The sequence below is a fragment of the Aythya fuligula genome, chromosome 1, assembly GCF_009819795.1.
Source record: "Aythya fuligula isolate bAytFul2 chromosome 1, bAytFul2.pri, whole genome shotgun sequence".
In the NCBI taxonomy this organism is placed as follows: domain Eukaryota; kingdom Metazoa; phylum Chordata; class Aves; order Anseriformes; family Anatidae; genus Aythya; species Aythya fuligula.
Window position 1 is genome coordinate 82,968,647 of NC_045559.1, and position 24,715 is coordinate 82,993,361.

At 53.5% G+C, this 24,715-nt stretch overlaps 2 protein-coding genes across 4 annotated transcripts; one reads left to right on the top strand and one right to left on the bottom strand.

Annotated features, from left to right (window-relative positions):
* IFFO1 (intermediate filament family orphan 1) lies at positions 1-15,333 on the top strand. 3 transcript variants are annotated; one of them, XM_032181474.1, is made up of 9 exons: positions 1-761; positions 4,541-4,601; positions 4,685-4,780; positions 5,076-5,216; positions 6,133-6,317; positions 7,231-7,351; positions 7,982-8,077; positions 8,211-8,341; positions 8,519-15,333. In XM_032181474.1, exons 1-9 carry the CDS (start codon positions 10-12, stop codon positions 8,619-8,621), a joined length of 1,686 nt encoding a protein of 561 aa, XP_032037365.1. In that variant the 5' UTR covers positions 1-9; the 3' UTR covers positions 8,622-15,333. The 3 variants fall into 3 exon arrangements, with proteins under 3 accessions (XP_032037365.1, XP_032037374.1, XP_032037382.1); XM_032181483.1 differs by having other exon boundaries at positions 7,231-7,339; XM_032181491.1 differs by having other exon boundaries at positions 6,157-6,317.
* A 5,122-nt stretch (positions 15,334-20,455) lies between these two features.
* GAPDH (glyceraldehyde-3-phosphate dehydrogenase) lies at positions 20,456-24,426 on the bottom strand. Its single transcript, XM_032204998.1, has 12 exons — positions 24,370-24,426; positions 23,953-24,007; positions 23,229-23,328; positions 22,805-22,911; positions 22,629-22,719; positions 22,342-22,457; positions 22,151-22,232; positions 21,829-21,980; positions 21,614-21,692; positions 21,320-21,403; positions 21,085-21,182; positions 20,456-20,752 (listed from the first exon to the last, which is right to left on the bottom strand). The coding sequence occupies exons 2-12, from the start codon at positions 23,973-23,975 to the stop codon at positions 20,683-20,685; spliced, it is 1,002 nt and encodes a 333-aa protein (XP_032060889.1). The 5' UTR covers positions 23,976-24,007; positions 24,370-24,426; the 3' UTR covers positions 20,456-20,682.
* Between the last annotated feature and the right edge of the window lie 289 nt (positions 24,427-24,715).

Consider the following 24,715-nt stretch of genomic DNA (forward strand, 5'->3'; position numbering starts at 1 on the left):
GCCGCAGCCATGAACCCGCTGCTCGGCCCCAACCTCTTCCTGCTGCCGCAGGAGCAGCAGGGGCTGCCCGGCCCCGAGCCGCCGCCGCTGCCCTCCCCGCGCCCCGCCGAGCCCTTCGCGGCGGAGCGGGGCGCCCCGACCCCCCTCCTGCCGCCTTCCTCCTCCTCCTCCGCCTCCTCCGCCGCCCCGTTCCCCCCGCCGCCCGCCGCCATGGCCCTCCGCAACGACCTGGGCTCCAACATCAGCGTGCTGAAGACCCTCAACCTGCGGTTCCGCTGCTTCCTGGCCAAGGTCCACGAGCTGGAGCGGCGCAACCGGCAGCTGGAGAAGCAGCTGCAGCAGGCGCTGGATGAAGGCAGCCGCCCCCGCGGCCCCCCTCGCCGCGACCAGGCGGTGCAGACCGGCTTAGTGGGGCCCATCCGGCCGCTGGGTTTAGGGTTAGGGCTGGGGGGCACCCGGCCCGCCGCCCTCTGCGGCCCCGCACGGCCGCTGGGCTCCCCCGGCTGCCACCCCGGCGCCCCCGCCCAGGCGCCGCCGCCCTTGGCCGCCTCGTCCCGCTTCATGCCCGGCACCATCTGGTCCTTCTCGCAGGCTCGGAGGTTGGGGCCGGGGCCGGAGACCACCTTGGTGCAGGGCCCCGGGGTGTCCTGGATCCACCCGGACGGGGTGGGCGTGCAGATCGACACCATCACGCCCGAGATCCGGGCCCTCTACAACGTGCTGGCCAAGGTGAAGAGGGAGCGCGACGAGTACAAGCGCAGGTGAGGAGCAGGGGGTGGCCGGGGGGCTTCACCCAGCCGGGGTGGTGTGGGACAGGCTGGCAGCCTCTCCTCAGCCCTCCTCTGGAGCCTTGGGGTCTGGGAAACACGAGCGTGGCAAAGCAAAAGGGATGGTGGACCCCAAAATCAGCTCTCAGCGTTCGGATCTCCTCGCTCTGCTCCCGGTGTTTGAATGCCCTCGGGATGCTTTTTCTGGCTTCTCAGCCCAGCGCCCGTAGGAGAAGTGCCTTCCCAAGCAGGGACTCGGGTGGTGAAGGAATAGCGGGACACCAGGAGCTGGGGTTTGAAAGGGGAGGGCATCTGGAGACGCTTAGGAAGGAGGAGCAGCCGGAGAGTAGGTGAGGAAGGTGAAGGTGCAGCGGGGCAGGAGCAGAGCAGGTTTGGGTAGGAAGAGGCTGCGAGGAGGAGGAGGAGAAGGAGGGCTCTGGATACGTGGGGATGTGCTGAGAAACCCTTGGGTGGCTGGGTCCTCCAGGCCCTTTCCTTCCTCCCGTGCTCTCACAGCCTGGCTGGGGCTTTCCCCAGCAGTATCCATCCCACCAGGTGTTTTCAGGGCAGTTGGTGAGGCTGCTCCAGGACCTGCACGCAGGGTGAGCTCAGGCAGCGAGCCGGCAGTGCTGGGTCAGGGCCTGGGGGAGAGCAGCGGGCAGGGCAGGGCAGTCACTGGCTGCTTGCTGCCCCAGCATCTGACTCCTGAAGAGGATAAATCGCTTCGTGATGCTGTAGAAGCACTTAGTGCTTAAGTGCTCACCCGAAGGAGCCAAACACAGCGCGTTACCCAAGGGAACCGTACTGCTGGCCGGTGCCTTGGGGCTGTGGGGTCCGGTGCCAAAATTGGGGCTTAGGATCTGAGATGACACCTTATGTTTTTGGCTTTATAAGGCTGAGTAGACATGACTATTGCATGGCCAGTGCTCCAACGGCACCAAGAGAGGATTGCAGGAAGAAAGGTGGCGCCCCATCTGTCCTGCTGATCGCCTCCGCTTTTCTGTGCACCTAAGGCCTTTTTATTAAGCACGGGTCGGGTTCCTTCCCCGGGGGTGGTCTGCTCGCCTTGCGCTGCGTTTTTTGGATCAGATAGCCCGGAGCTAGTGCTGCATCAGGGCAACCTGAGCTGGGCGCGGAGCCACCTTTTTGGAAAGGGAAAGTGGAGAGAGCGCCGAAGGAGGATGGGAGACGGCGTTTAGGTACAGCTGGGATGCCAAAGCCTCTGTCTGGGCTTGTGAGCCTGTAAGCTGCTGGGCTTGGGAGTGCCTGACTCTGTTTTGTTGGTTGGTGCTGATGAAACCTGGGAAGAAAGGAGAGCTCCTGGTGGTTGTCCCGCCTGGGAAAGCAGGTTTTGGTAAAGCCCGCTGGGGCAGTGACCGAGGCAGCGGGGACGAGCTGCCGTGGGCCAATGTTGGTGGTGGGGTCTATTTTTGGACGGTGTTACCAGGAGCTGGGAGGAAGCAGACCCCACCCCCAGACCCTTTCCTATACCGGGTCCCAAACAGGGGACGGGAGAGGAGGATCCCGTTTCCGTGCTCTTGCCTCTGCTGAGGGCCAACCCCAACGCTCCCCTTGCCTGCGCAGGAACAGGGACTGCTGTGGGCTGCCGTGGGGACAACGTGGATGGCGGTGTCCCCAGGCAGCCCTTTGCATCCTGCGTGGGTCAAGAGGCCTTTGGAGCACACACACACGCTGCGATTGCCCTCCAGCAAGGTGTGCCACGTAGCTCAAAAATAGCAGGAGAGAGGGAAACGCGCAGCTTCCAGCACCGAGTAGTCAGAGGGGCATCCAGCAGCACCAGCCTGCCATAAACATGCAGCCAGGCACCTAGCACCTGCAGTGAACAGCATTTTTAAAGGTTTTTGGGGTTGCTGCTGCCAGGACCTCGCTGTCTGCCCTCTCCCTTTGGGCACATCGCTGTGCCGTGGTGGCACAGGAAGGACGCCTGTCCCCCTGGCATGGTGATGGTGGAGCAAGGAGGCTGTGAGCTGGGGCTGTGTGGCAAAGCCTGGATCCGACCAGCAGCAACCTGGCAGAGGCTCCTGGCTGGTCCGGGCTGTGGGTGCAGTGATGCAGTCGGGTTATTATTAGGAGTGGTGCATTGCAGAACAGAAGAGGGAAACGGAGCCAGGCAGGAGGCAAGCGCGCGGGAGAGGGGTTCGTAAAAGGATGGGCATGCAGATTCCTCGCTCTTGGGGCGAACCGTTCTTGCTCTCTGCCATTAGATCAGCATTTATCTGATCTGTGCTCATCTTCCGTGGCATCCATGTGAAACGAATTCTTCCAAGGTTTTGGAAGTCTGGGCTGTACACAGACCCAGAGGGAGGTGGAGACCCAAACAGCGAGTGAGCTCCATGCTGAGGAAGATGCTGACAATTTTTTTTTAAATGATGGAATGCGTTTTCTCCCCTGGGACAGAGGCCTTGTTTGAGCAGTTCCCATATAAGGAAAATCATACCTTTGGGCTTTCTCTTCCCCTCCCTCTTTGTCTTTTTCTTCCCGCAAAGGGATGCAAAACCCCTTTGCCTCCCCTTCTGGAGCTGTGGGATAAAACCAACGCTAGGAGCGCACCCTTTGTCCCTTATTCATAAGGAGAAGCACTGAGAGCTTAAAGAGCTTGGAAATTCATAAGTCAGGACTCGCCCAAATCATCAGATTGTCTTCTTACCCTACAATAACAAGAGCGAGGACTTTTCATGAGCTCTCTGGTTTCGTGGTCCTCAGGACTTATTTTCCATCCTTAGTGTAAGCAAGTGGGAGAAGAGGTTTTTCGTGTCCTCATGCCATTTAAAAGCTGGGGCCATCACTGCTTGCAGGCATTAAGCAGAAAGCAGAGCTCCCAGCACCAGGCAGGGCCCAGCTCTGGTTGCTTTCCCAGAGAAATCCTGCTGTCCCAGGAGAGCCGGGGGTAGGACATGCAGCACGCTGCATCGCACGGGGCAGCAGTGGGCACAGGGCACGTGCCAACCCATTTGCTCTCCCTGATTGTCATTTAGCAAACAGTAGTGCAGCCTCCCAGATGAACACGGGCCAGGCCAGCGCCGCAACATGGCCCAAGACGATGATCTCATGGCTGCAAAACACGGTGGAGTCTGCTGCTGGGTGACGTGGTCCTGGGCACCTTGCAGCTCAGCCTTCTGTGGTCTTCTGCAGAGCTTTTTGCAAAGCCTAATGCAGTTCCCACCACCCGACCCGATCAATCCGTGGGCTAACGTGGTGCAACCTGGCACAAAACCGGGCCAATCCATCACTCCTCCTTGCAGGACAAAAATAGTATTTTATTCTAACCTTCACATCGAAGCACAGCACAGCCGCGTAACGTGGCCTGATGTTAGATCGAGTTTTGTGTTTCCGAAGGGCAGCCCCACAAATGCAGCCCCACAAATGCAGCTACGAATGTGGTGCAGGTGGGTGCAGCTCTGCAGTACCCGCAGAAGCTCCAAGCCCCTTCCCACGTGTTGCAGCTGCTGCGTGGAGCCTGCGGTTGGTGTCCCCAGCTCCCCCCACCACGGGAGCTGCTGGCCAGCCCAGCGTGAGGTCAGCGAAGAGCATTGCGGAGCTGGCTTTGTGGCCAGGAGGGCTGACGGGCGTTTGGCAGCTGTGGCTGCCTGGAAACAAACGGCAATGCATTCCTGGGCACGTCCTCCCTCCCACCCTGCTGCCACCCTCGCCCCCTCCGAGATAGCTTTGGGGTGAGCAGCTGCCACCCCGTCCTCTCCAGCAGCCCGCGATGCGAGGCGGGTGGGATCTGACCCGCACGTTTCTCTCCCTAGATGGGAAGAGGAGTACACAGTGCGTGTCCAGCTTCAGGACCGAGTCACTGAGCTGCAGGAGGTGAGCATCGCCGCCCCTTTTCCCCTGCTCCCCGGCTGCCCCTCGCTGATGTGCACGTCTCTCTCCTTCTGCCCTGGGTGCAGGAAGCCCAAGAGGCTGAAGCGTGCCAAGAAGAACTGGCCATGAAGGTGGAGCAGCTCAAGGCAGAGCTTGTTGTCTTCAAGGGACTGATGAGCAATGTGAGTCTGCAGGCAGCAGCGGGTGTCTTGTGGGAGTGGTGGGGTCCAGGCTGCGGTGTGCTTCCTCAAACAGCAGACCTGTATGGAAAGGCATCTGTGCTGGCTCAGAGCCCCGTGGTGGGGCACATCACCACCAGACAGAGGTGGTCCTGGGTGCAGTGAGCACAGGCCCAGCCCTATAACACAGGGGAATTATCTTGCCAGGGGAACGTGGGGGTCTGGCTGCCGTTTGCCTTGCCTAACCCTCCTCCTCTGTCCCTCCCTCGCGGTGCTGTGACGGTCGCTGCGGGTTCAGAACATCACAGAGCTGGACACGAAGATCCAGGAGAAGGCCATGAAGGTGGACATGGACATCTGCCGGCGCATCGACATCACTGCCAAGCTGTGCGACGTGGCGCAGCAGCGGAACTGCGAGGACATGATCAAGATGTTTCAGGTGAGATGCGCCTGTCCCAGGCTCGGCAGCCAGCTCTGGGGAGCGGAGTTCCCAAAGGAGGTAGAAGAGACAGCAACAGGACCCCGCTAGGGGAGACGCTTGGTCACCCTGCCCCTTACTCCTCGTGGTCCCTTGCTCTCGGTCTCTCCTGGATGCTGTGCTTTGGGAGCATCAGACAAAAGGGCATGGAGAGGAGTCTGAGAGCTCCAAACGTTGCTTCAAGCGTCAGCAGGCCCCTCGACCTCTTGCCAATCTGTTGTGTTGGGCCCTGAGACACCACAGCGATAGGGGAGCAGCTGCAGGAGGGAGACAAATTTCTTGAGTGTCTGTCTCTAACTCCATCTCTCTCCTTCCCCTTCCCCTCTCCGTCATCTTCTCTGTCACTCTTCTCTGTCTCTGTCTCTTTCCTCTTTCTGGATGTTGCTGCATTTCTGTCTCTTTTTTTCCTACAGAAGCAACTGGTTAGTTTCATTCAGTTGAGAAATTGTACAAATTATAAGCTTTCTATAAGGTTGGACTGTAAATACGGACATGTTTCACTTTTTTTAGACTGTCTCTTTTTTCCCGTTTCTGTCGCTGTGTTGCCCTCTGTTTCTGGTCTAGGGTGGTGGGTGTTTTTGAGTTCTTCTGCAATAAAACCTCATTGTTTGTCTCATCAAATTCATAGAATTCATCTTTGGTTGCTTAGTTTTAATTTTGGAAAATGCTAAAGCCATATTTTATTCATTGCACCATCTTCAACCTGATCATAATAAGCCCGTCTCTCTCTCTCTCTCTCTCTCTCTCCTTCTTTCCTTTCTTCCTTTCTCTCTCTCTCTCTCTCATTCCCTGTCTTTCTGTCCCTCCGCCATTCCTTCTCCCTCCATCTCCTCTCAACTACCTACTCCCGACCTCGGACCCGGCCTCGTTTCTGTAGTCTCTGCACTTGTCTCCCGTTAAGGTCCCAGCCTCGGTGGGGCGGAAGCGGGAGCGCAAGCAGGTGAGCGATGAAGACACGTCGCTGTCAGAGAGCGATGCCTCCAGGAAGCCTGAAGAGGAGGAGGAGGATGAGACCACGGCCATGAGTATCAATGAGGAAATGCAGAGGATGCTGAACCAGCTGTGAGTGCGGCCCGGCCTCACTCTTGCAGAGAGCCTTTCCTCTGCTGTCCCACCTCCAGCAAGGTGCTTGGGCAAGCTGCCCCGCTCCCGGCGTGGTGCTGAGCCCCAGCCCCACCACCCGAGGGGCTGCATGGCCCACCCAGCTGTGGGCTGTGGCTTTGGGCTGCCCCCGGGGCCGTGCTCCCAAGGGGAGAGGCTCTGTGGTGGTGCGTGTCCTCCTGGCTCTTCTCCACCCCGCTGGGCACCAGGTTCCCCTGTGGGCACCCTGGACATGCAGGCTGGTGGCTGGGGAGGTAAGGGACGGGGGCAGTCTGCAGCTCCTGTTTCAGGGTGAGGGTGAGGTGGGAGCTCCATCAGGGCTGGCGTTTGTGCCCTGTGCCCTGTGGCTGCACCAAGGTGGGACCGACCAGCTCCTGAGCCCTCCTTGGCTGTGGGGAGGATGCTGCTCCCGGTGCCTGGTTGCACTCTGTAGCTCTGCCCTCCTGTCCCTGGGTGCTTGCAGCCCACTCCCATCCCCACAGCCTCCTGAGGATGTTTAATTATCCTGTTAGGGCTTGTTTCAGTCCCCCTTGTGCCTTCTCCTCCATGGCAATGCCCTCGTGGGCAGCACGTGCCTGCTGAGCAGCAGTGCTGAGCCACCCTCCCTCTGTCCCTGCCCCTCCTCTCACCACTGCTCCTGGATTTTTTGAGTCACTGCCTCGGTTTGAGGCTCCTGACCATAAAGCTGGCCCCTTCCCTGTCAGCTGTCGGCTTTGGGCATGCCTGAGCTCACCCACACGCAGACATCCAAGAGCTGCAGCCCTGCCCACGAGCGGGGGCAAGGGTTTCAGCGCCAGCACAACCCCCTGCCCTGCCTGTCCTCCCCGTGAGGGTGTTTCTGCCTGGTGCTGACGTGCCATCCCCTCACCCCCAGGAGGGAATACGACTTCGAAGATGACTGTGACAGCCTCACGTGGGAGGAGACGGAAGAGACGCTGCTGCTCTGGGAGGACTTCTCCGGATACGCCATTGCTGCTGCAGAGGTGCAGGGGGAGGTAACGGTGGTGCCAGCCTCCCTCTTGGGTTTCACCCTGGGCTTGTGCTTGCTTTTTGGGGTGCTCGGTCCTGCTGGAGCCTGGGGAGGTGTTTGTTTGGTGACCAAGCTTCAGAGCCCCTTTGTCACTCAGAGGCCCATGCAGATGCTTTCCCCAGTCCCGGCTGGATCTTCAAGCTGTGCTGAGCTGTTGTAGCTCTCTCTCTGTCTCTCTCTCTGCCCACATCACATCTAGGGCAGCAACTCTGCCCAAACTGAGGCCCCAAAATCTGGCCAATGCCCCTGATACCTTGTACCTTTGAACCTCAGTGGTGCAACTGGGGACATGTAGTGCTTGAACACACTCTGTGTGCAGGGCATCAAGGCAGCAGCTGTGTTCTCCAAAGTTTCTGGCTTTGATGAGCTTTTTTCTGGGCTGATGTGTTTGCTATCCAGTGTGGCATGTCTCAGGTCTCTCTGCCATGTGTTGACAGGACTGATTCATGTCCTCTCTGTCACCCTGGCTATATCGCTCATGAATTTTCTTCTTTTGTTCATTGCTGCCGGTTCTCTCTCTGATCTCTCTCTCTTTCCCCTGCTTCATCACGCTGGACACTTGCCTGCCTCTAAACGTGCTTTCTGCTCTCCCCAGCAACAGGATGACAGCCTGGAGAAGGTGATCAAGGACACAGAGTCGTTGTTCAAGAGCCGTGAGAAGGAGTACCAGGAAACCATCGACCAAATAGAGGTGTGAGGAGGAGGGAGTGACAGAAGGGTGGGAAATGGGGGGAGCGGGTTTCTCCCTGGAGGATCTGGCCCTGCCCCCTGCTCTGCTCTGTGGCGTGCCCTGGGCTTATCTCTGCACCATCTCCCTTTGGCAGCTGGAGCTGGCCACGGCCAAGAACGACATGAACCGGCACCTGCACGAATACATGGAGATGTGCAGCATGAAGCGAGGTCTGGACGTGCAGATGGAGACTTGCCGGCGGCTCATCACCCAGTCTGGGGACAGGTGAGCAGGAGGGCTGAGATACCCGTGGTAGCAGCCAGTAGCACCAGTCCTGTGTGGGGTGGGGAGAGGGCAGGTCCCGGGGCTGGGGCTGTTGGACTCCCAGTGAGCAGCCTCCGTGCATGGTGCCGTGTCTGCTGGGGCTCCCCCTGACATCGCCATGCCCTTTATCCTCTGCAGAAAGTCTCCTGCCTTCACCCCGGCCTCCACCAGCGAGTCGGCGCCCAACGAGGAGAGCGAGGAGTCCGACCGGGATCCCCCCAGCGACGCTTCCATCAGATAATGAGGGGAGGCCCCGCTCCCCCCGCCCTCCGCTCCTGGCAGGGGGGTGTCTGAGCCGCGCCTGGGAGAGACTGTCAGGGACACGGAGCTGCTGGTAAACGCCTGTCACCCTGCCTCGGGGCAGATCCACCTTCCGCCAGGTGTCTTGCGAATGGGAATAGCTAGGTAGACCCTGTCTGGGCCGCTCGTCCTCCAGCCCTTTCTCTGCTCCTTCTCCCTGCTTCGGTTTACCTGCGGTTCGAGCAGGGTGGCCCCAAAACCTGCCACGGCGGCGCTCTCCAGGACCTGTCCCCCAGGCCCTCCAAACCCACCTCCTCCGGGCTCTGCCCCGGTGCACCTGGCCTGCCCCCTGCCCTCCTCATGCCGCGCAGGAGCCGAACCCGAGCTGTGCCTCCCTGCAAACTGGACCCGACACTGGTGCCAACTGGACCGAGCCCTCGCTGCTCCCTGGGCGCTGGGGTGAGCCTGGCACCGCACCGGGCACCGCCGCTGTCCCCTCCCTGTGGGGCAGGGACGCCAAGTCCCGCTCACCGTGCACTTTGCTTTGCCACGCGCGCGGCGGTGGCGCGTTTGTTACAGAGGCGAGGGGTCATTAAACGGGACGGTTGCCTTTTCTACAGCTCCTCCGGGCGTGGGCTCTCACTGGGCTGCAGCAGGCACAGGGCTGCGTTGCTCCAAGCGGGGCCTCCTCTGCCCGGCCCTGCTCCCCGGGATGCTCCCGTCCCTCGGGCAGGAAGGTGCTGGCGGTGAGATCCCTCTTTGGGCAGCTACAAGGCCCTCAAAGGGCCACCTATAACGCTGGTACTGCGTGGGCCAGGCTCCAGGCTTAAAATAAAACCAAACCGAGTTGTTTTATCTGCACTGATGCCAATGGCACCTTCCTCTGATGTGTCTGCACCCCTTCACCACAGGCCAGCATCCTCACTCCAGCTTTCTCCCAATTCCCATTTAAAAAACAAACAAACAAAAAAAAAACACTTAGACAAAGCTGACAGCAGGCTGAGGTTGGTTGCTGAGGGGAATGACTGAGCAATACTGAGGGACGGGAGAGGTTTGTGTTCCTGTGGAGGAAACAAAGCTGAACATGGCTTGTGCCTTGCAGACCGTCCTGCCTAAGAGCTGGCTCTCCTCTGCTGCGTCAGCTTTATACCAAGATGTCCCAGGGCATCTCCTTACCTGGCCTCAGTTCTGCATCCAACCGAGGGTGCCCCTGTCTTACCACCTCCTGTAGCCTTTACCCGTGTGGACCTTGTGCTTCCTCCTGCAGTGACGGGACGTTTTTGGGTGGGAAAAGTACCCTGCTGAGAGGCAGTGTTTTGCAGGGTCGTCTGCAGATCAGCGGACCCGGGCTGCACAGCAAAAGCAGGTGAAGCTCCAGAGAAAAACACCTCTTGCAAAAGGCCCCGAAGGGAAGATAAAGTAGATCACAGTAGAGTTTTTTTGGATCACCCGTAAGATTAGGTAAGGTAGATAAAATACGGGCTGGGGGAATGCAATAATTTACCTTCCCAGGTTTGGCTTGCGTAACTAACGCTGTCGTGCACATGAGCACCTGAGCATTTGCACGTCACGATGCAGAGGGTCGGCGTTTAAGCAGGGTGAGGTCCTCCCCGCGTGGCTGCAAGACGTGTTACAGCACGTGTTGGTGTTGCGGCGTACGTGAAGCTGTCTGGTTAGGTCTGGTTCCTGGGGGTGGGAGGGTGAGGCTGTGCCAGCTGCAAGGAAACCTCCGGGCCAGGGCACTGCTGCTGGGATGGGGACACTGCGGTTCGTTAGCTGATGGTCTGCTGCTGCTGCTGGGATCAGTGCCACGCTCACCTCTCACCAAGAAGATGGGAGAATGTTTGCTGCATGCAGCAGTGTGCTTAATGCCAGCACAGGGGTGCTCCCCTCCTGCCCTTGCAATACGCAGTTGCACAGACAGGAGGTCTCGGGAGAGACTGGGCATTCACCCTCGTGGCCTTACCTCCACGCCACCTTCCCTGGTTCTTTCCATTTCTTTTCCTCTTGCCTTTTATCTTTTCTTCCTAAAAGAACTGAAAACAGACCAAATACTTTAATCCATGGTTTTTCTTTTGAGTGATGATGCCTCACACACAGTAGCTCAAAGATCGCTTTCTGTCCTGCCCGAAGGCTCTTGTGGTTCATGCAAATCCCCTTTCCCATATATTTCCTTGCAGCATTTTCTGCTCTCTCTCTGATGTGGAGATCTCTATGACTAGCTGGCAAAGTCTGTCTCTCCCCGTGTGTAATCCATGGCATGCATATCTTGGCCTCTGATCTGTCTGTGCTGCTTAAGAAATCCACTACTCTAAAGAATGTATGCTGAGAGATTTCAAGCATGAAGAGTAGAAGGACCAACATCACTGCTTCTAGAAATCATTGCCCAGATGAGCACCTGGTGCTGTCAGACACCCGTGCACCAGGACGCATGGGTATCCCAGTCCCACACTACTTGTCAGAATCTCATTTGCAGTGAAACTGAGATGTCTCCATCACGTTTCTGCAAGATGATGTCCTTTGGTGAACTGCATTGCTGGTCACAGGTTCTGATCGTCACCAGTATGGAAGCTCATGAGATCTCGCTGGCAGGACATGCAACGCTGATCCTTTCCCTCTGTGACTTCTCAGCATGGGAAGCACAGCCCAAAGCCTCTGGTGGTGGTTGGACAATCTCCCCTGCATCTGCCTATCCTTCAGTAGTGACTCCACATCTTTGATGTTGGATATGAGGAGATGTGGATCTTCTATTTATATAACCCTACTCTGTAGGCTCCTCTCTGTTCCTCTTGGGGAATGCTAGCATGCTTTCTCTGGAACTGTGGTATCTAGGAACTGTTCAGCACTGTGTTGCTTCTTGATGCCCCAGCCTCACCCCTCTTCCAGGACACCTCGCTGCAGCGCTGACAAGAAGCAGTATCAGAACAAATTGTCTAGGGGAGACCCAGGTCTTAGCTACTTAGTCTTTGTGGACACCTGCAGTCATCTCATAGGGAATAATCATGAGTCTCGTTTATCCTCAGACCACAACCCATTCAAAATCTTTGTTTGGCCTAAGCTTTCTCAAAATCTTGGTTGCAGGGGCAGCTTGTCACTGGATGGAGGGGGCCTTTTCCTATCCTGGACCCAGCAGATGAGTGGATGAAATGAATGTTGGAGGAGCAGGTCAGTCACACTCTCCAGCTGACCCTGCTCACCTGGGAACATGTTGCAGCTAAGCCTAATCTACTCCATAGTGTACCAGAGTGGACCTTGGCATGCAGAGGACGAAGTCCTATCTCAGCATCCACGTATTAATGTGAATGTTTGTTGCCCAAGTACAGTCCAAGCACGGATGTGTCTTACTGAATGGGGTCGCATGGAAGGATGCATCTGGGCCTGTCCTGCCAGCATCCATCTCAGGACCCTTCAGATGTGACTGCTGTCTGGTCATCTACATGACCATCTGTCAAAGACCGTGGTTTTACAATTATGTCTCTGGATTGGTGTTGGAGCCCTCCCACTGAGTATTTAGGAAGGCTGGTTCAGCTTCCCCACACTGTGGAAGTCCGTGTTGGTGCAGAATCACTGTGGCAGCCTGGGAACGTGCCAGTGTTTGCTATGGCTTCTCCCTCTCCAACATTTGGACTGTTGGTGAGGACAGGTGCAAGTATTTAACAGCAGTGGGAGTGGCATGAAAATCATCCCTCGATACAAAAGCTGAGACATATCCACTTGGTCAGCATCCTGCCTCCATAAGGCACCAGGGGAGACTGCCAGCCTTTGAGCTGGAGGGAGGGACGCAGTTCTCTGCCTTGGCTGCTGTGCTCTGTGCTTGCTGTGTTGAGATCAGCCTCTTGGCGAGGCGCTTCAACAAACAATGCCAGGCATTTTGCTGTAAGGCAGGACTAAGCCCTGTCTCCCTGCTGATTGCCTTTCTGATCCAGTGGCAGGCAGAGTAGCCTCTCCTTCCTCTTCCCTCTTTCACGTGAAAGGTGAATTTTCATACCAAAGACACTGGCTGCCAAAATAGGCCAACTGAGTTCCTTCATGAGGACTAACAGATTTCCCCACAGACAGGTCAGGGAGCATCACGCTCCTTGCACCTCATCACGGGGATGGGGGATGTTCTTCCAGGCTCTAGGAAGGGTTTGGTCACCCAACCACTACACAGCCCAGGTAATTTTTCCTTCTGTTAAGCAGGTCTGAGCCCTCTCCCTCCCTTTGCTCATTCCTGGGTCCCGTCTATCTTAGATCATACCTCAGAACTGAAAAAGCCTCTTGTCTGTCTGTTCAGCTGTCTGGTGGTGCTTTCCACCCAGCAACCTTCTGCTGGAGGCTCTGTCCCTGCCCCATGAGTCAGCTTTGTGTGAGATAGCTTTTCCCTGTTTTAGGATCCCTTTAATGGTCCTAAATGTGGTGCTGACAGCCTTCACTGGAGCAGCTTTTCATTCCCTGGTAACCTGTGTACTGTTCTATTTATCTCGTTGTTGTGCTAAGCTAGGAGGGCAGGAGCAATTAAAGCTGCATAAAAACTTGCTCTCGCTTCTACATTCAAGCTAGGAGATTGGCTTTCCTGAGCCTCATACCTCTGCTGCAAAACTCTTTCTATGTTTAGGTGGCGGTGGTGATCTTCTAAGGAGAGATCTGCCTGCCAGCTCTGCAGAAGAGCTGAGAATAGATGGCAGGCCTTGTTTGAAGTCCTACTGTGAGGCAGCCAAGGTGGAGCTAGGCCAGAAGATAAACCCCCACCAGAGCCTTGGCTGTGTCAGCAGCTCTGTCGATTCCAGCTGCAGTCGAGTGATCCTAAGAGCATCCAAGGGTGGTGCAGACTCGTGCTGAGGCTTTCTACACAAAGAATTCCACTTCTACATGAAGAGAGGTCAGAATTAACTCAGAACACAGTGGAGTGCTGTCTCCTTGGGGATTCATCTTATGATGCATGGGCAGGCTCACGAAATCATCTGACAAGCCCCTACTGGTGGTGATTAATGCTGGGAACAGTTGGTAAGGCAGCAAGGAGGACTGGATGGGCTACAGGCAGCTTAAGGGAAGTTCAGTCACCATTGAAAATCTTCCAAAGGAAGTATGAGACTATGAGAACTGTTCTAGATGTGAATTTGTTAAATGATTGGGTCATTTTTGCTTGGGACATGAGCAAGGAGAGGATGCTATAGGCCCCCTGACAGAAAGGGTGTAGATTTTATAACTTGGGAAGCAGCTACAATAGCCAGGAAGATACTAAGGAAATGCTATGGAAAAGGGGTTCTAGCAGCTTCTAAAACATGTCACAATCAAGTTGAATCAATATTACAACACATGGGAAGAGGCAACAATTTAAGCTTCTGCAGAAGACAGTGCATCTGGGCAACATGCAAGAGGAAGTAAGAGTTCTCAGGCCAGGAAGAAATGTGATTAACTGACATTTTTTAAGTTCAACATCACATCACAGAACTCCCAGCTCACCAGTCTAACCCACTGGTAAAGGTGGAGTAGGGAAGGGCAATCATGAATTGCAGTTGCAAGCTGTGCTAAAAACCACATTCCCTCTAGAGCCAACAGTAAAAACACTATGATCTGACACACACGTTCATTAAGGCATTGGAAGGTTTTTTGTATAATCCTCAGTCACCAAACAAAACACAGTGATTTATTTCTTAAGTACCTCGCTGCTTCAAGTGAAAAGGAAAATTATGTTGTCATGGGAGACTTTGGATGGGAATACTAAAGAATATGCTATGCCATGGGGAGCTTCTCAGCAAGTTACAAATAATGGCATGCCCAAGTAAGGCAATGATTTTACATGCCCTTATGACAGATGAAGATTGAGTTAGAATTTGTGGTTGCCTAAAGACAAGGAATTGAGTGAGAAACAATCAAGATATCACCCAGGACAAAAATATCACAACAGAGAACTGTGCGGTATTATATAGCCTTTTCTTACAGTGGAATTATTTAGGAGAAGTATCAGGAAACTGTGATTTAAGTGGAAGATCCTTGGGAAGATGAGAGGTTTTTTTTTTCAGTTATCTGAAAATCTGTGATTTAGTATGCATGAGAAGATAGCTTTCAGTAAAACAATTCCATGACTAAGTGGCCATGTGATAGTAGTACTTGAAAATAATTAATAAAAGTAATAAAAAAAAATTACCTCAATTAATAAAAATAAAATAAACATTGTAACAACTGCAGTGACTGTGTGTGGAGGAAGACAAATACAGGGATGACAAAATAATTGAGCTGTATTAAAAAAAGTTACATGAGTGGCTGATGACCTCAAGAATAAATACCTAAAATACCTATAGGTGGATATCTAAGGATGCTAACACATTGTTCTAGTTATATTTAAAGGAAAATCAATCCTTGCAGTAATATAAGCCTTTTTCTTGATGGGGATTAAAAAAAAAAAAAAAAAAAAAAAAAAGCCCTAAATGAAGAAAAAAAAAAAGGAAGTACTCATCAGAAATGTCTGTTCTATATTTGTAAAGAGCAGAACGTGGTCAAAGGGGAATTAAGCACTTTCTAAGCCAGTAGTAATTAAGGCGAATTCTTGATAGGATCTTCTCAGGATGAACACTTTCACTTTTCCAGGTACAGGTGACCTAGAGCGCTCTGATGGGGAGAAATGCATGGGGTGCTGTGGTGTGAACAAGCCACTACACAATGCCTGAGGCTGCTTGAGGGAGATGGAGTGAGTGACCCTGGAAAAACAAACAAACAAAAAAAAAAAAAAAAAACACATAGTGTTGTTGCAGCTGCTTTCCTGCAAACATCATTTTAGAAAGCACCCTAATCTCGTTGGTGATGAAAAAGTGCTGGCTGCTGAAATTCATGGTTTGTTGATGTCAATTCTTAAATGAAGTGGGGAAGATCCATTTAAAAACGACTGGGCAGATGGGTGAATAAATTACTTAAGTGGTGAGCCTGGCAGCCCACATATGGAAACCGATGAGAAACCAGTGGGGAGGAAGGTAAAAATCAGGAAATGATGGAAGAAGTCTGCATGGACATGGAGGGAAAAGAAGCTGATAGACAAATCTGCTACCATTTTAGTCCCAAAAGGGGTAAATGCCTCAAACAAAATGCTGAGAGGCATTGAAATATAATTTCATAATTTAAGTTTTTAAATAGGGCTAAAACAGGCTCTGTTATCATACATATATAGTCAATATGTAAGCTATGCATGGATAAATCTAAGAGCAAGGAATAATAGTGTTTGACTGTACCTGGGACAACAGGAGCTCTGGAAAGACTGAGGCAGCAGCAGCCTGATGTGAGTTCTCAGCCAGCTGTCTTTAAACATCTTTTATTCCAGTTTGGCGTTGGTGTGTTTTGTCCAGGTTACCATCACGTTTTGTAGTAGTTGGAGCAAAGAGGCCTAACTCTGATTCCAGGCTGGAGAAAAATGCGCTGAGTGAAAAGTTTAGTCTCTTTAGCTCCTCAAAAAAGGATAAATGACAGTTTTTGCCCATGAGGATGATCTATATGGCTGTTTAATCAGGCTGAGAAAGGCATACAAGGACTATGAGGAGCTGGGGAGACTGGAGGCCATATGCATTCAGTGAAATGTCAGCATGCCCTTAGGGTAACCAAAAAGCTGGAGATTACAAACTACCTTTAAAAGGTTTGGCCACTCTTATCCTTTCTAAATCCACTTGCTCTTCAACACGTGAGTTGTTCTTACTAGCAATCACATTGACAAATGCATCCAAGGGTGCAAACAGACCTCGGAGGCATAGTTTATTGCAATGAAAGCAACACGGAGCCTACCCCACTGCTTCACTGTCAACCAGGTGCTGACCATGCTGGGCTTCAGCTGAATTGTCTTATACAGAGGTAAAACTGATACTTCTCTCTACCTTCTGGACTCTTTGGTGAGCCTTTCTAAAAATCTGCCATCACATCTGTAAATTTCTATTCCTTTGGTGTCAGGTCTGGTGTGCATAATGAATTGCAGCTTAGTTAACTGTGGAGCTGTTTCATGCCCCAAACCATCTGAGATTTGCACTTGGTACTGACAGGTTGCTGCTCCATATCGTGGAGATATTCTCAAGTCCTGACACTTCGGTTGGCAATGGTATCTTTGTCTCACCTCTGCTGAGGGAAAAATCTGGGAATACCCCTACATGGCAACAACATCGCTTGTACTTTTCTACAGTGGCCTTCCCTAAATGTTCCCATTCCATCTTACGGCTCTTTGGCAGCTTTCCTGTGTCTGAGACGCATTTGAAAAAGGTTTTAATACTACCTTTTTTATTTGTCACATATTTTCCTTAAAACCTGCCCTTTTTAGGCTCTTTAAAATTTAATTTGCTATTATTTATGAGTTTTTCTTCTGTTTTCATTTGACTACAGCTACTGCTCTTTGAAGGCTGTCTCTTTGAATCTTATGCAGTAAAGTATAACACATTACTATTGTTTCTTCTAGGAGATGTACATTTAATTGAAAATAATTCCCTCGAGAAGATAAGATGCCACTGCTATAGTAAGATAATACATGGAGGTAAGTTAGCTGTGCCGTAGTAAGAAATTATATTCAGCTCACAAGAGTAAGCAACAAATTATTTGGTTTTGCAGTGTATATAAATAAGATTGCCAAAATGTAGGCAGCTTGTTTTTGGTGAAACGCCTGCTTTTTGTGAGTGACTGTGCACACAGCACTGTTTGTGTACCACGACTAAGCTGTGAACCTGTGTTTTGTGAATGGCATCTGTTACAAAGAAGAGTTTGGAACGTTGTCATTTAAGGTGTTTGTCTCGTACCAATGTCCAATACGTGCGTTGCCTCATAGTCTTTTCTATCCAAGACATGTATCTTCCTTGCACAGATCTTTTTTATTGATTTGATCAGCCACTAGTTTACTTGAGAATTGGACGTAGTTTGAGTGGCCAAAGCTGCTTTTTTTTTTTTATTATTTTTTTTTTAATTTTTTAACTGTGCTTAATGCAGTTGCCATTTTGTTGTGCTATTTGCATAGCATGAATTAGTTTCCACAACTGCTCAAGCTGATTTTCACTACACAACATTTTGCTTAAGGCTGAATTTTCCTGCTGACATCTTCAGAAGGTGGTTTAAGGACTACTCCAGCCATTTCTTGGGGAGTGATGCGTGTGATAGTGTGTGCAAATGCCAGCAATGCATTAAATTATTTTAACATTTAAAATTGCCATAAAAGGGCATTTTCCTCTAACAGCACTGCTAATTACCATACCGCACCTTCATTTGAATTTCCTCTGTCTTAAAAAAAGACTAAAAAAAAAAAATAATTTGCAGTTGACCACCCCTAGAAATGATTGGCTGCCAGAGATATCCCTTGGGTCGGCTGGCGTGCTTTGTGTCAGCACAACCCTGCAGAAGACTGAACCTGTCTCGCAGGTATCTCTCCCTCCCAGAAGTTCATAGACCAGCGTGGTTTCTGGCTAACTAACCATAGCTGTTCTTGGAGCCGGTTTGTCCTGGCAGAGTGGCATGATTGCTTCTAGCTCCTTTGCTGAGCAAGAACCTCTTTATGGCAGTCCAAGAGCCTGACTCCCCTGAGCAATCGTTTCTATGAGTTTTCCTTCGAACTGTTTTACGAGCAAACCTAGAGCTCCTCTGCATAGTCAGAAACTCTTTTGCAGCATAAGAGTCAGCCGCAACAGCAGAGCTTCCTTCTTAATCCCAATGGCAATCTTTCAAATTGGCAATATACATATATGTATTTAATCCATTTTTTACAACGGTAAAAACTGCAGTTTGCTGGACAGTGTGGCACCGGTGGTGGCTAGACACTGAGCTAGATTTTCCATCTGTCCGGAGGGGCCTTGCTGTGGTGCCATCTGCAGGCACGGTGTCCGGATGTAAAATGCAGATTTGGAGGAAGGAGCTAGGGAGCTGGTAGGATGATTCAGGAAACTGAGCCCTCCAGGCGGTCTAAGGGCTGCACGGCTTTATTTGTCAAGCTGTTTCTCACTATTTCCATACAAGAGCACCCGTGTTTTAAATTCTGTGGTTCCCAGCTTGCTCCCCCTAGCTGCCTGTATCATTCTTCAAGGAAGATTATAAACTGGTTGAAATAGCATTTTAATGAAAACAGAACGAAACTTTCTATCTGAAATGTACACAGCAATTGCTGTTCCTCAGAACAACAGGTACTCTTCCTCCACTCCCTACTCTACCCCACCTCCCAGGTGGTATTAATTTGCTCTCGCTCCCACAGTAATTTGACTCTTGATAAATAACGAGATCTCTGCTTTGGGTGAATTTTTCAGGCAGCTTTAGCTTGCTCAGGAAATATAAGACTTCTTAGATGAAAAACTACCTTACAACCAGGCTATTCAGTTCAAAAATACCTTAATATCTTTGTTTTACGTGGAAAAAAGAGGCAACTCCCCCTCAAGGTGTTTGCCTCCCAGCATTTTCATGTCATCAAAGGAGCCCGCTGGCACACACACAAGTATGCAGCAGTAGCACACAGGCCAGCCATTCAAAGCACCCAAGCACAGCAATTTAAGACAGGATGGGACCCACGCAGGGCATGCTTGGAAGCCTGAGAGAGCCACAGGCTAACCCGCTCCATGGCAGAAACCCTCCAACACAGGCAGGCTGCCTCTGGTGAGCCCCAGCACAACCAAAAACCATCTGGCAGCTGAAATTTATCTTCAGAGCTACCTAAAGCTCCAGCAGGGCTGTTTACAGGATAAGTCAGGTATTGCTGCTGTCCCAAAGCTAACAAGCTGCTCAGAGCCCCGGTTCGTACTGTAAGGTTGAATAACCTGCCTTTGGCCTATTTTCCCTAAGCAAAGCAAATTGGAGTCATTGCCCCCAGTCCAGTAAACATTTAGTTTTCACACAGCTATACCACTGGAGATGAGCAGCTCCAGGAAACTCTGTTCCAGCCCAAACCCTTGCTCCAGGATCAGGCTCTAAAAGCAGCTGGGCTCCAGACAGCAGTTCCAACCCTGCCTCCCACACAGACAGCAACACGCACCCTCTGATACAGCTCACAGCGCTGGTAAATTTAATAGGAAAGGAGTGTCACAGCCTTGGTGGCAGTGCATTGCTTATCTACCCTACCACTCACAGGTCAAGGAAGGCTCAGCTTCTGCTCTGCTTCCAGGAAGAGGTTCTGCAGCTCCTGGCAGGGGGCTGATACTTGCAGAGATTTAGTACTCGAGCTTGCCTGCAACTGCCACTCCTGCAAGTCAGGGCTGTGCTTAATTCTAGCTACCTCCACAGGCCTCCCCCAGGGCAATTTGATTCACTTTAAGCTCTGTAAAAGTGAATGAAAAATCCTCTTTGTAACTTTGCTAGTAAAGAAGGGGGAAGAGAAACTGCTTTCTGTGCCATTTTGCCAAATCAAATGGAGCCAAGTCATTTCTCAGCACTCCATTCTGCATGCACCCATCAGACAAGCAAATCCAGAGAGCTGGAAGGGAGATGCAGAAGCAGAGCTGCTTTCCATTCTACCACAGCCTTGCTGTTCTTGCAGTCCCAGCCCTGCACCACACCTTATTTTGGCTCGGGGGCAGAAGTCCCACCCCTCCCCACAGGCATGGGTAGCTCATCAGCCTGCATACCGCAGCTCCCCAGGCAGGAGCCGCGCACTCGGTGAAGCTGGGCGCTTGCTGTTCCTTACAGATCACGTCTCCCAGGACTGCTCCGTGCCCATGCGTGACCAGAGCTGTCCAAACCACCAGCTGGCATTCCCCCCGCCTCTGCTGCCTGGATTCATGGCCTTGACACGCTCTCAGCATAGGACTGGGCACAGAACACTATAGAGCACTTGTTAGAGCTGGCCCAGCAGTTGTGCTGGGCTGGCAGGCGCCTAACAGTTGCTGAATTCCTTCTGATTCCCCACTAAGACAGACAAGGCACTTCAGATGGTGAACGCTTTTATTGATGTAAGGTGGTACACAAACAGATCAGTTTCTATCAGCCTCTCCACCTCCCCCAGGTGGAGGAAGAAGTTGGAGGAGTGGGGGAGACAGAAGGGAACAGAACTGGCCTCTCACTGCAGGATGCAGAGCTGAGCGGTGGTGAAGGGCAGGGGCTCCAACAAAGGGTCCTGCTTCCCTAGGCAGCAGGGGGTCTGCATGCTTGGCTTACTCCTTGGATGCCATGTGGACCATCAAGTCCACCACACGGTTGCTGTATCCATACTCGTTGTCATACCTGCAGAGACAGAAATGCTGTCAGGACTGTTCCTGTGTGTTAATGCTCCTCCACCCAGAGCACTTAACTGCCTCAGAAGACTCCCCATGCACTTCTTACGAAGTATGCAACATCCCCCCCCACCTTCCATTACAGGAAGAAGGCTGCAGCCATTTCAGGCATGAAACCATTTCACTCCAGAGACTTTTAAATGCTGGAGCCACCCTAACTCAGCAAGTGCGTTATGTTTCGCCACGCACTGTCTGCTGGTGCTTATGAACAGCAGACAGGCAACAGAAGTGCCAAGCCCCTACCCCTCAGAGCCTTCCCACCACCCCCAAGGCGGTGCATACCAGGAAACTAGCTTGACGAAATGGTCGTTCAGTGCAATGCCAGCACCCGCATCAAAGGTGGAGGAATGGCTGTCACCGTTGAAGTCGCAGGAGACAACCTGAACAGAGAGAATATGGTCAGACACCATCACCCCACAGTTAGCTAACAGCCTGAACCGGAATTCCAGCAAGGCTGGTATCATCAAAGCGATACAAGCACCTCCAGTCACAGGCACTGAGAATAGAAGCCACTTACCTGGTCCTCTGTGTATGCCAGGATGCCCTTCAGGGGCCCGTCAGCAGCAGCCTTCACTACCCTCTTAATGTCATCATACTTGGCCTAAGAAGAGGCAAAGTTAAGAAAGATTGTCAGATGCCAGCTCACAAAACATCAGCAGAGCAAGGAGGTAAAAGCACCGCAGCAGCCGAGACACAAAATCAGTTTTTCTAGGGAAGAAATGGATGCACAAGGGGTAATTGCAGGTAAAAATAATTTTAGAGGACACAGGAGCGAGCCTGCAGATTGTTACTCCTTGTCCACAACACTTACTGGTTTTTCCAGGCGGCAGGTCAGGTCCACGACAGAGACGTTGGGGGTTGGCACACGGAAAGCCATTCCGGTAAGCTTCCTGCAAGAGACATGAGTCAGCAGGGAACGGCACCCGGCATCCCTCTGCCTGCACGCCATCCTGCTAGGAACAGGTCAGAGCCAGCCAAGCACCGGCTGCCACCTCCTCCTTGCACCCAAGGAAGGCCAACACTCACCCGTTGAGCTCAGGGATGACTTTCCCCACAGCCTTAGCAGCCCCAGTAGAGGCTGGGATAATGTTCTGGGCAGCTCCTCTGCCATCCCTCCACAGCTTCCCAGAGGGGCCATCCACTGTCTTCTGTGTGGCTGTGATGGCATGGACAGTGGTCTGCGGGGGAGGAAGACAGCAAAACAGTGAGAACACTGCTGATGTTCCAAAAAAAGCATCTCAGGCACCTCCCCTCCATCCCAAGGGAGGTAGGGAGGGTGGATGCTTTTCTTCACACATGAGGAGCCTGGGGGTAGGGCTCCCTCCTGATCAGCAAGCTCCAGACTTACCATAAGACCCTCCACGATGCCGAAGTTGTCATGGATGACCTTGGCCAAGGGCGCCAGGCAGTTGGTGGTGCAAGAGGCATTGCTGAGGAAGAAAGGCAAAAATCAGCCAGAGGCAACATTATCTAGAGAGGTGAGGTGAGATCCCAAGCAGCTGGTCAAAATTGCAGGCCCGGCAGCATCCTTCTCCTTACCTGACAATTTTCAGGGACTTGTCGTACTTCTCATGGTTCACACCCATCACGAACATGGGAGCATCAGCTGAGGGGGCGGAGATGATGACACGCTTAGCACCACCCTTCAGGTGAGCCTGGAAAAAGGGAAAGCGATTAGATAACCTGCAATGCCCCACAGCTAAGCAGCAAGACACTTCCTCAGACAGTCTCCTCCCTATTCCGAAGAACCCACAGGGTTCTCAATGTGACCCAGAGGAAGGATCAGCAGTATCCCATCTCTCCACATGCTACAGTGGCATACTTACACCAGCCTTCTCCATGGTGGTGAAGACACCGGTGGACTCCACAACGTATTCAGCACCAGCATCTGCCCACTTGATGTTGCTGGGGTCGCGCCTGAGAATAGATGAAATCTTGAGAGCTGTTCTACAAGACCGATTTCTTTTATTCTCCGAAGAGGCAAGCAGAGAAAAATACTTACTCCTGGAAGATGGTGATGGCATTCCCGTTAATCACAAGTTTCCCATTCTCAGCCTTGACAGTGCCCCGGAAGTGGCCATGAGTAGAGTCATATTTGAACATGTAAACCTAGCAGGGAGAATGGGGAAGGAAGGTCAGACATCCTGGCTGCCATCTCCCCACCCCTTGCTCTGCCTATGCCACAATCTCAGCTCTCCACCTTCTCAGTGACCTTGTCCAACTGCTATTCTGTACTTGGCTCTGCCGTATCTCCCTAGCCTGCACTACTATGTCTCATTTGTCCCTTAATCCACCTCCAGCCCGACACGTAGTTGCCATGGGGAGCAGCTAGAACAGACCTAGGGGAGCCTCTTGCCCCATTGTGCTATTTCCAGGAGAGGCAAGGCACACGCAGTGCCCAGAGGGGGCACTCCAAGGCAACTCACCATGTAGTTCAGATCAATGAAGGGATCATTGATGGCTACCACTTGGACTTTGCCAGACAGGATGGCAGCCCTGGTGACCAGGCGGCCAATACGGCCAAATCTGGGGAGAAAAAGAGATGCAGATGAGGAGGAGCAGCGAGCAACACGCCTGACTGGGCATGGAAGAACATCCACCGCTCCCTGCCCGGAAGGGCAGGAGGGAGTCCAACAGCGGCGTCCAAAGGCCAAGGAGCCACGGTTAAAAATTAAGAGCGACCCCCAGCCGGAGCAACCCCGCCAGAAAGGTCAGGCGCTAAATTTACTGAAAGCCCCGGGGGGATCCGGTTACTCCTCAGCAGGGTGGGAGAAGGTCACATTCCCGGGGCGCTGCCGACACACGATCCACCTGGCGACCTTTCCCTGGGGAGCCACCATCCCCACAGCCCGCAGCGGGGCGCGGGGGACCCCAAAATGGAGACGGGGCCGCGCCGGCAGCGCCGGTCCTTCCTGGGTGACTCACCCCACGTCCCTGCGGGGAAGTGACTCAGCACCCCGCCCTCCGCGGGGCCGTTACCCGGGGTGCAGGGGGTCCCCACGCAGCACCCCCAAACCCCATCCCCAAACCCCGTCCCCGCGCCCTTCAGCCGACCTTGCCCCATCCTCCCACCCCCCCCTCTCTCCTCCATGCACATCCCCGCCCCGCCGGGCGCCTCCCGGTGCCGCAGCGCCCGGCCCTGGCGCTCACCCGTTGACTCCGACTTTCACCATCTTGCCTCGGGGGGGGTGGGGGAGAGATGTTCCTGCGGGGACAAAACCAGCCGTCAGCCCTCGGGACGCCGCACCCCGCGATCCGCCGCCCCCTTAACGCCCCCCAACCCCTATTAACGCCCCCCAACCCCTATTAACGCCCCCCCAACCCCTATTAACGGCCCCCCCGCCGCGCGTTCGGATCCCGCCCCCAACCCCCTCCCTCCCCCCCCCCCCCTTCCCCACCGCCTCCATTTTGTGCCTTTGTGCCCCCCCCCCCCCCAGCCCCTCACCCTCCTCCCCATCCCCCAGCGGGGCTGCGGTGCCCACCACCCCCACACACACCCCACCCCCATTCCCCAGCCCACCCCCCAAAACCCACAGCCCCCCCCCAAACCCAGCCCCATCCCGTTACCGGCTGCCTCCGCTCGGTGCCTGGCGCGCAGTGAGGAGGTGGCCGGGGCCCCCTCCGCCGCCCTTTATAGCCGCCGAGGCTGCGCCCCCCCCGCCCCGCTCCGCCCCGCTCGGCCGCCGCCGAATGGCAGCGCAGGGGCCGGGCCGGGGCTACGTGCGCCCAGCCAGCGGCCCCCGCAACAAAGGGACCCCCTCCCCCCCCCCCCCCCCAAAAAAAAAAAAAAAAAAAGTGATGGGGGGAGGAGGAATGGGGCCAGGGTCTCCAGCGCCATGTGTGTGTGGCGGGGCGGACAAAGCCCCTCGTGGTCGTGGTGGTGGGGATAGGGACGGGGGTTGGCACTTGGGGG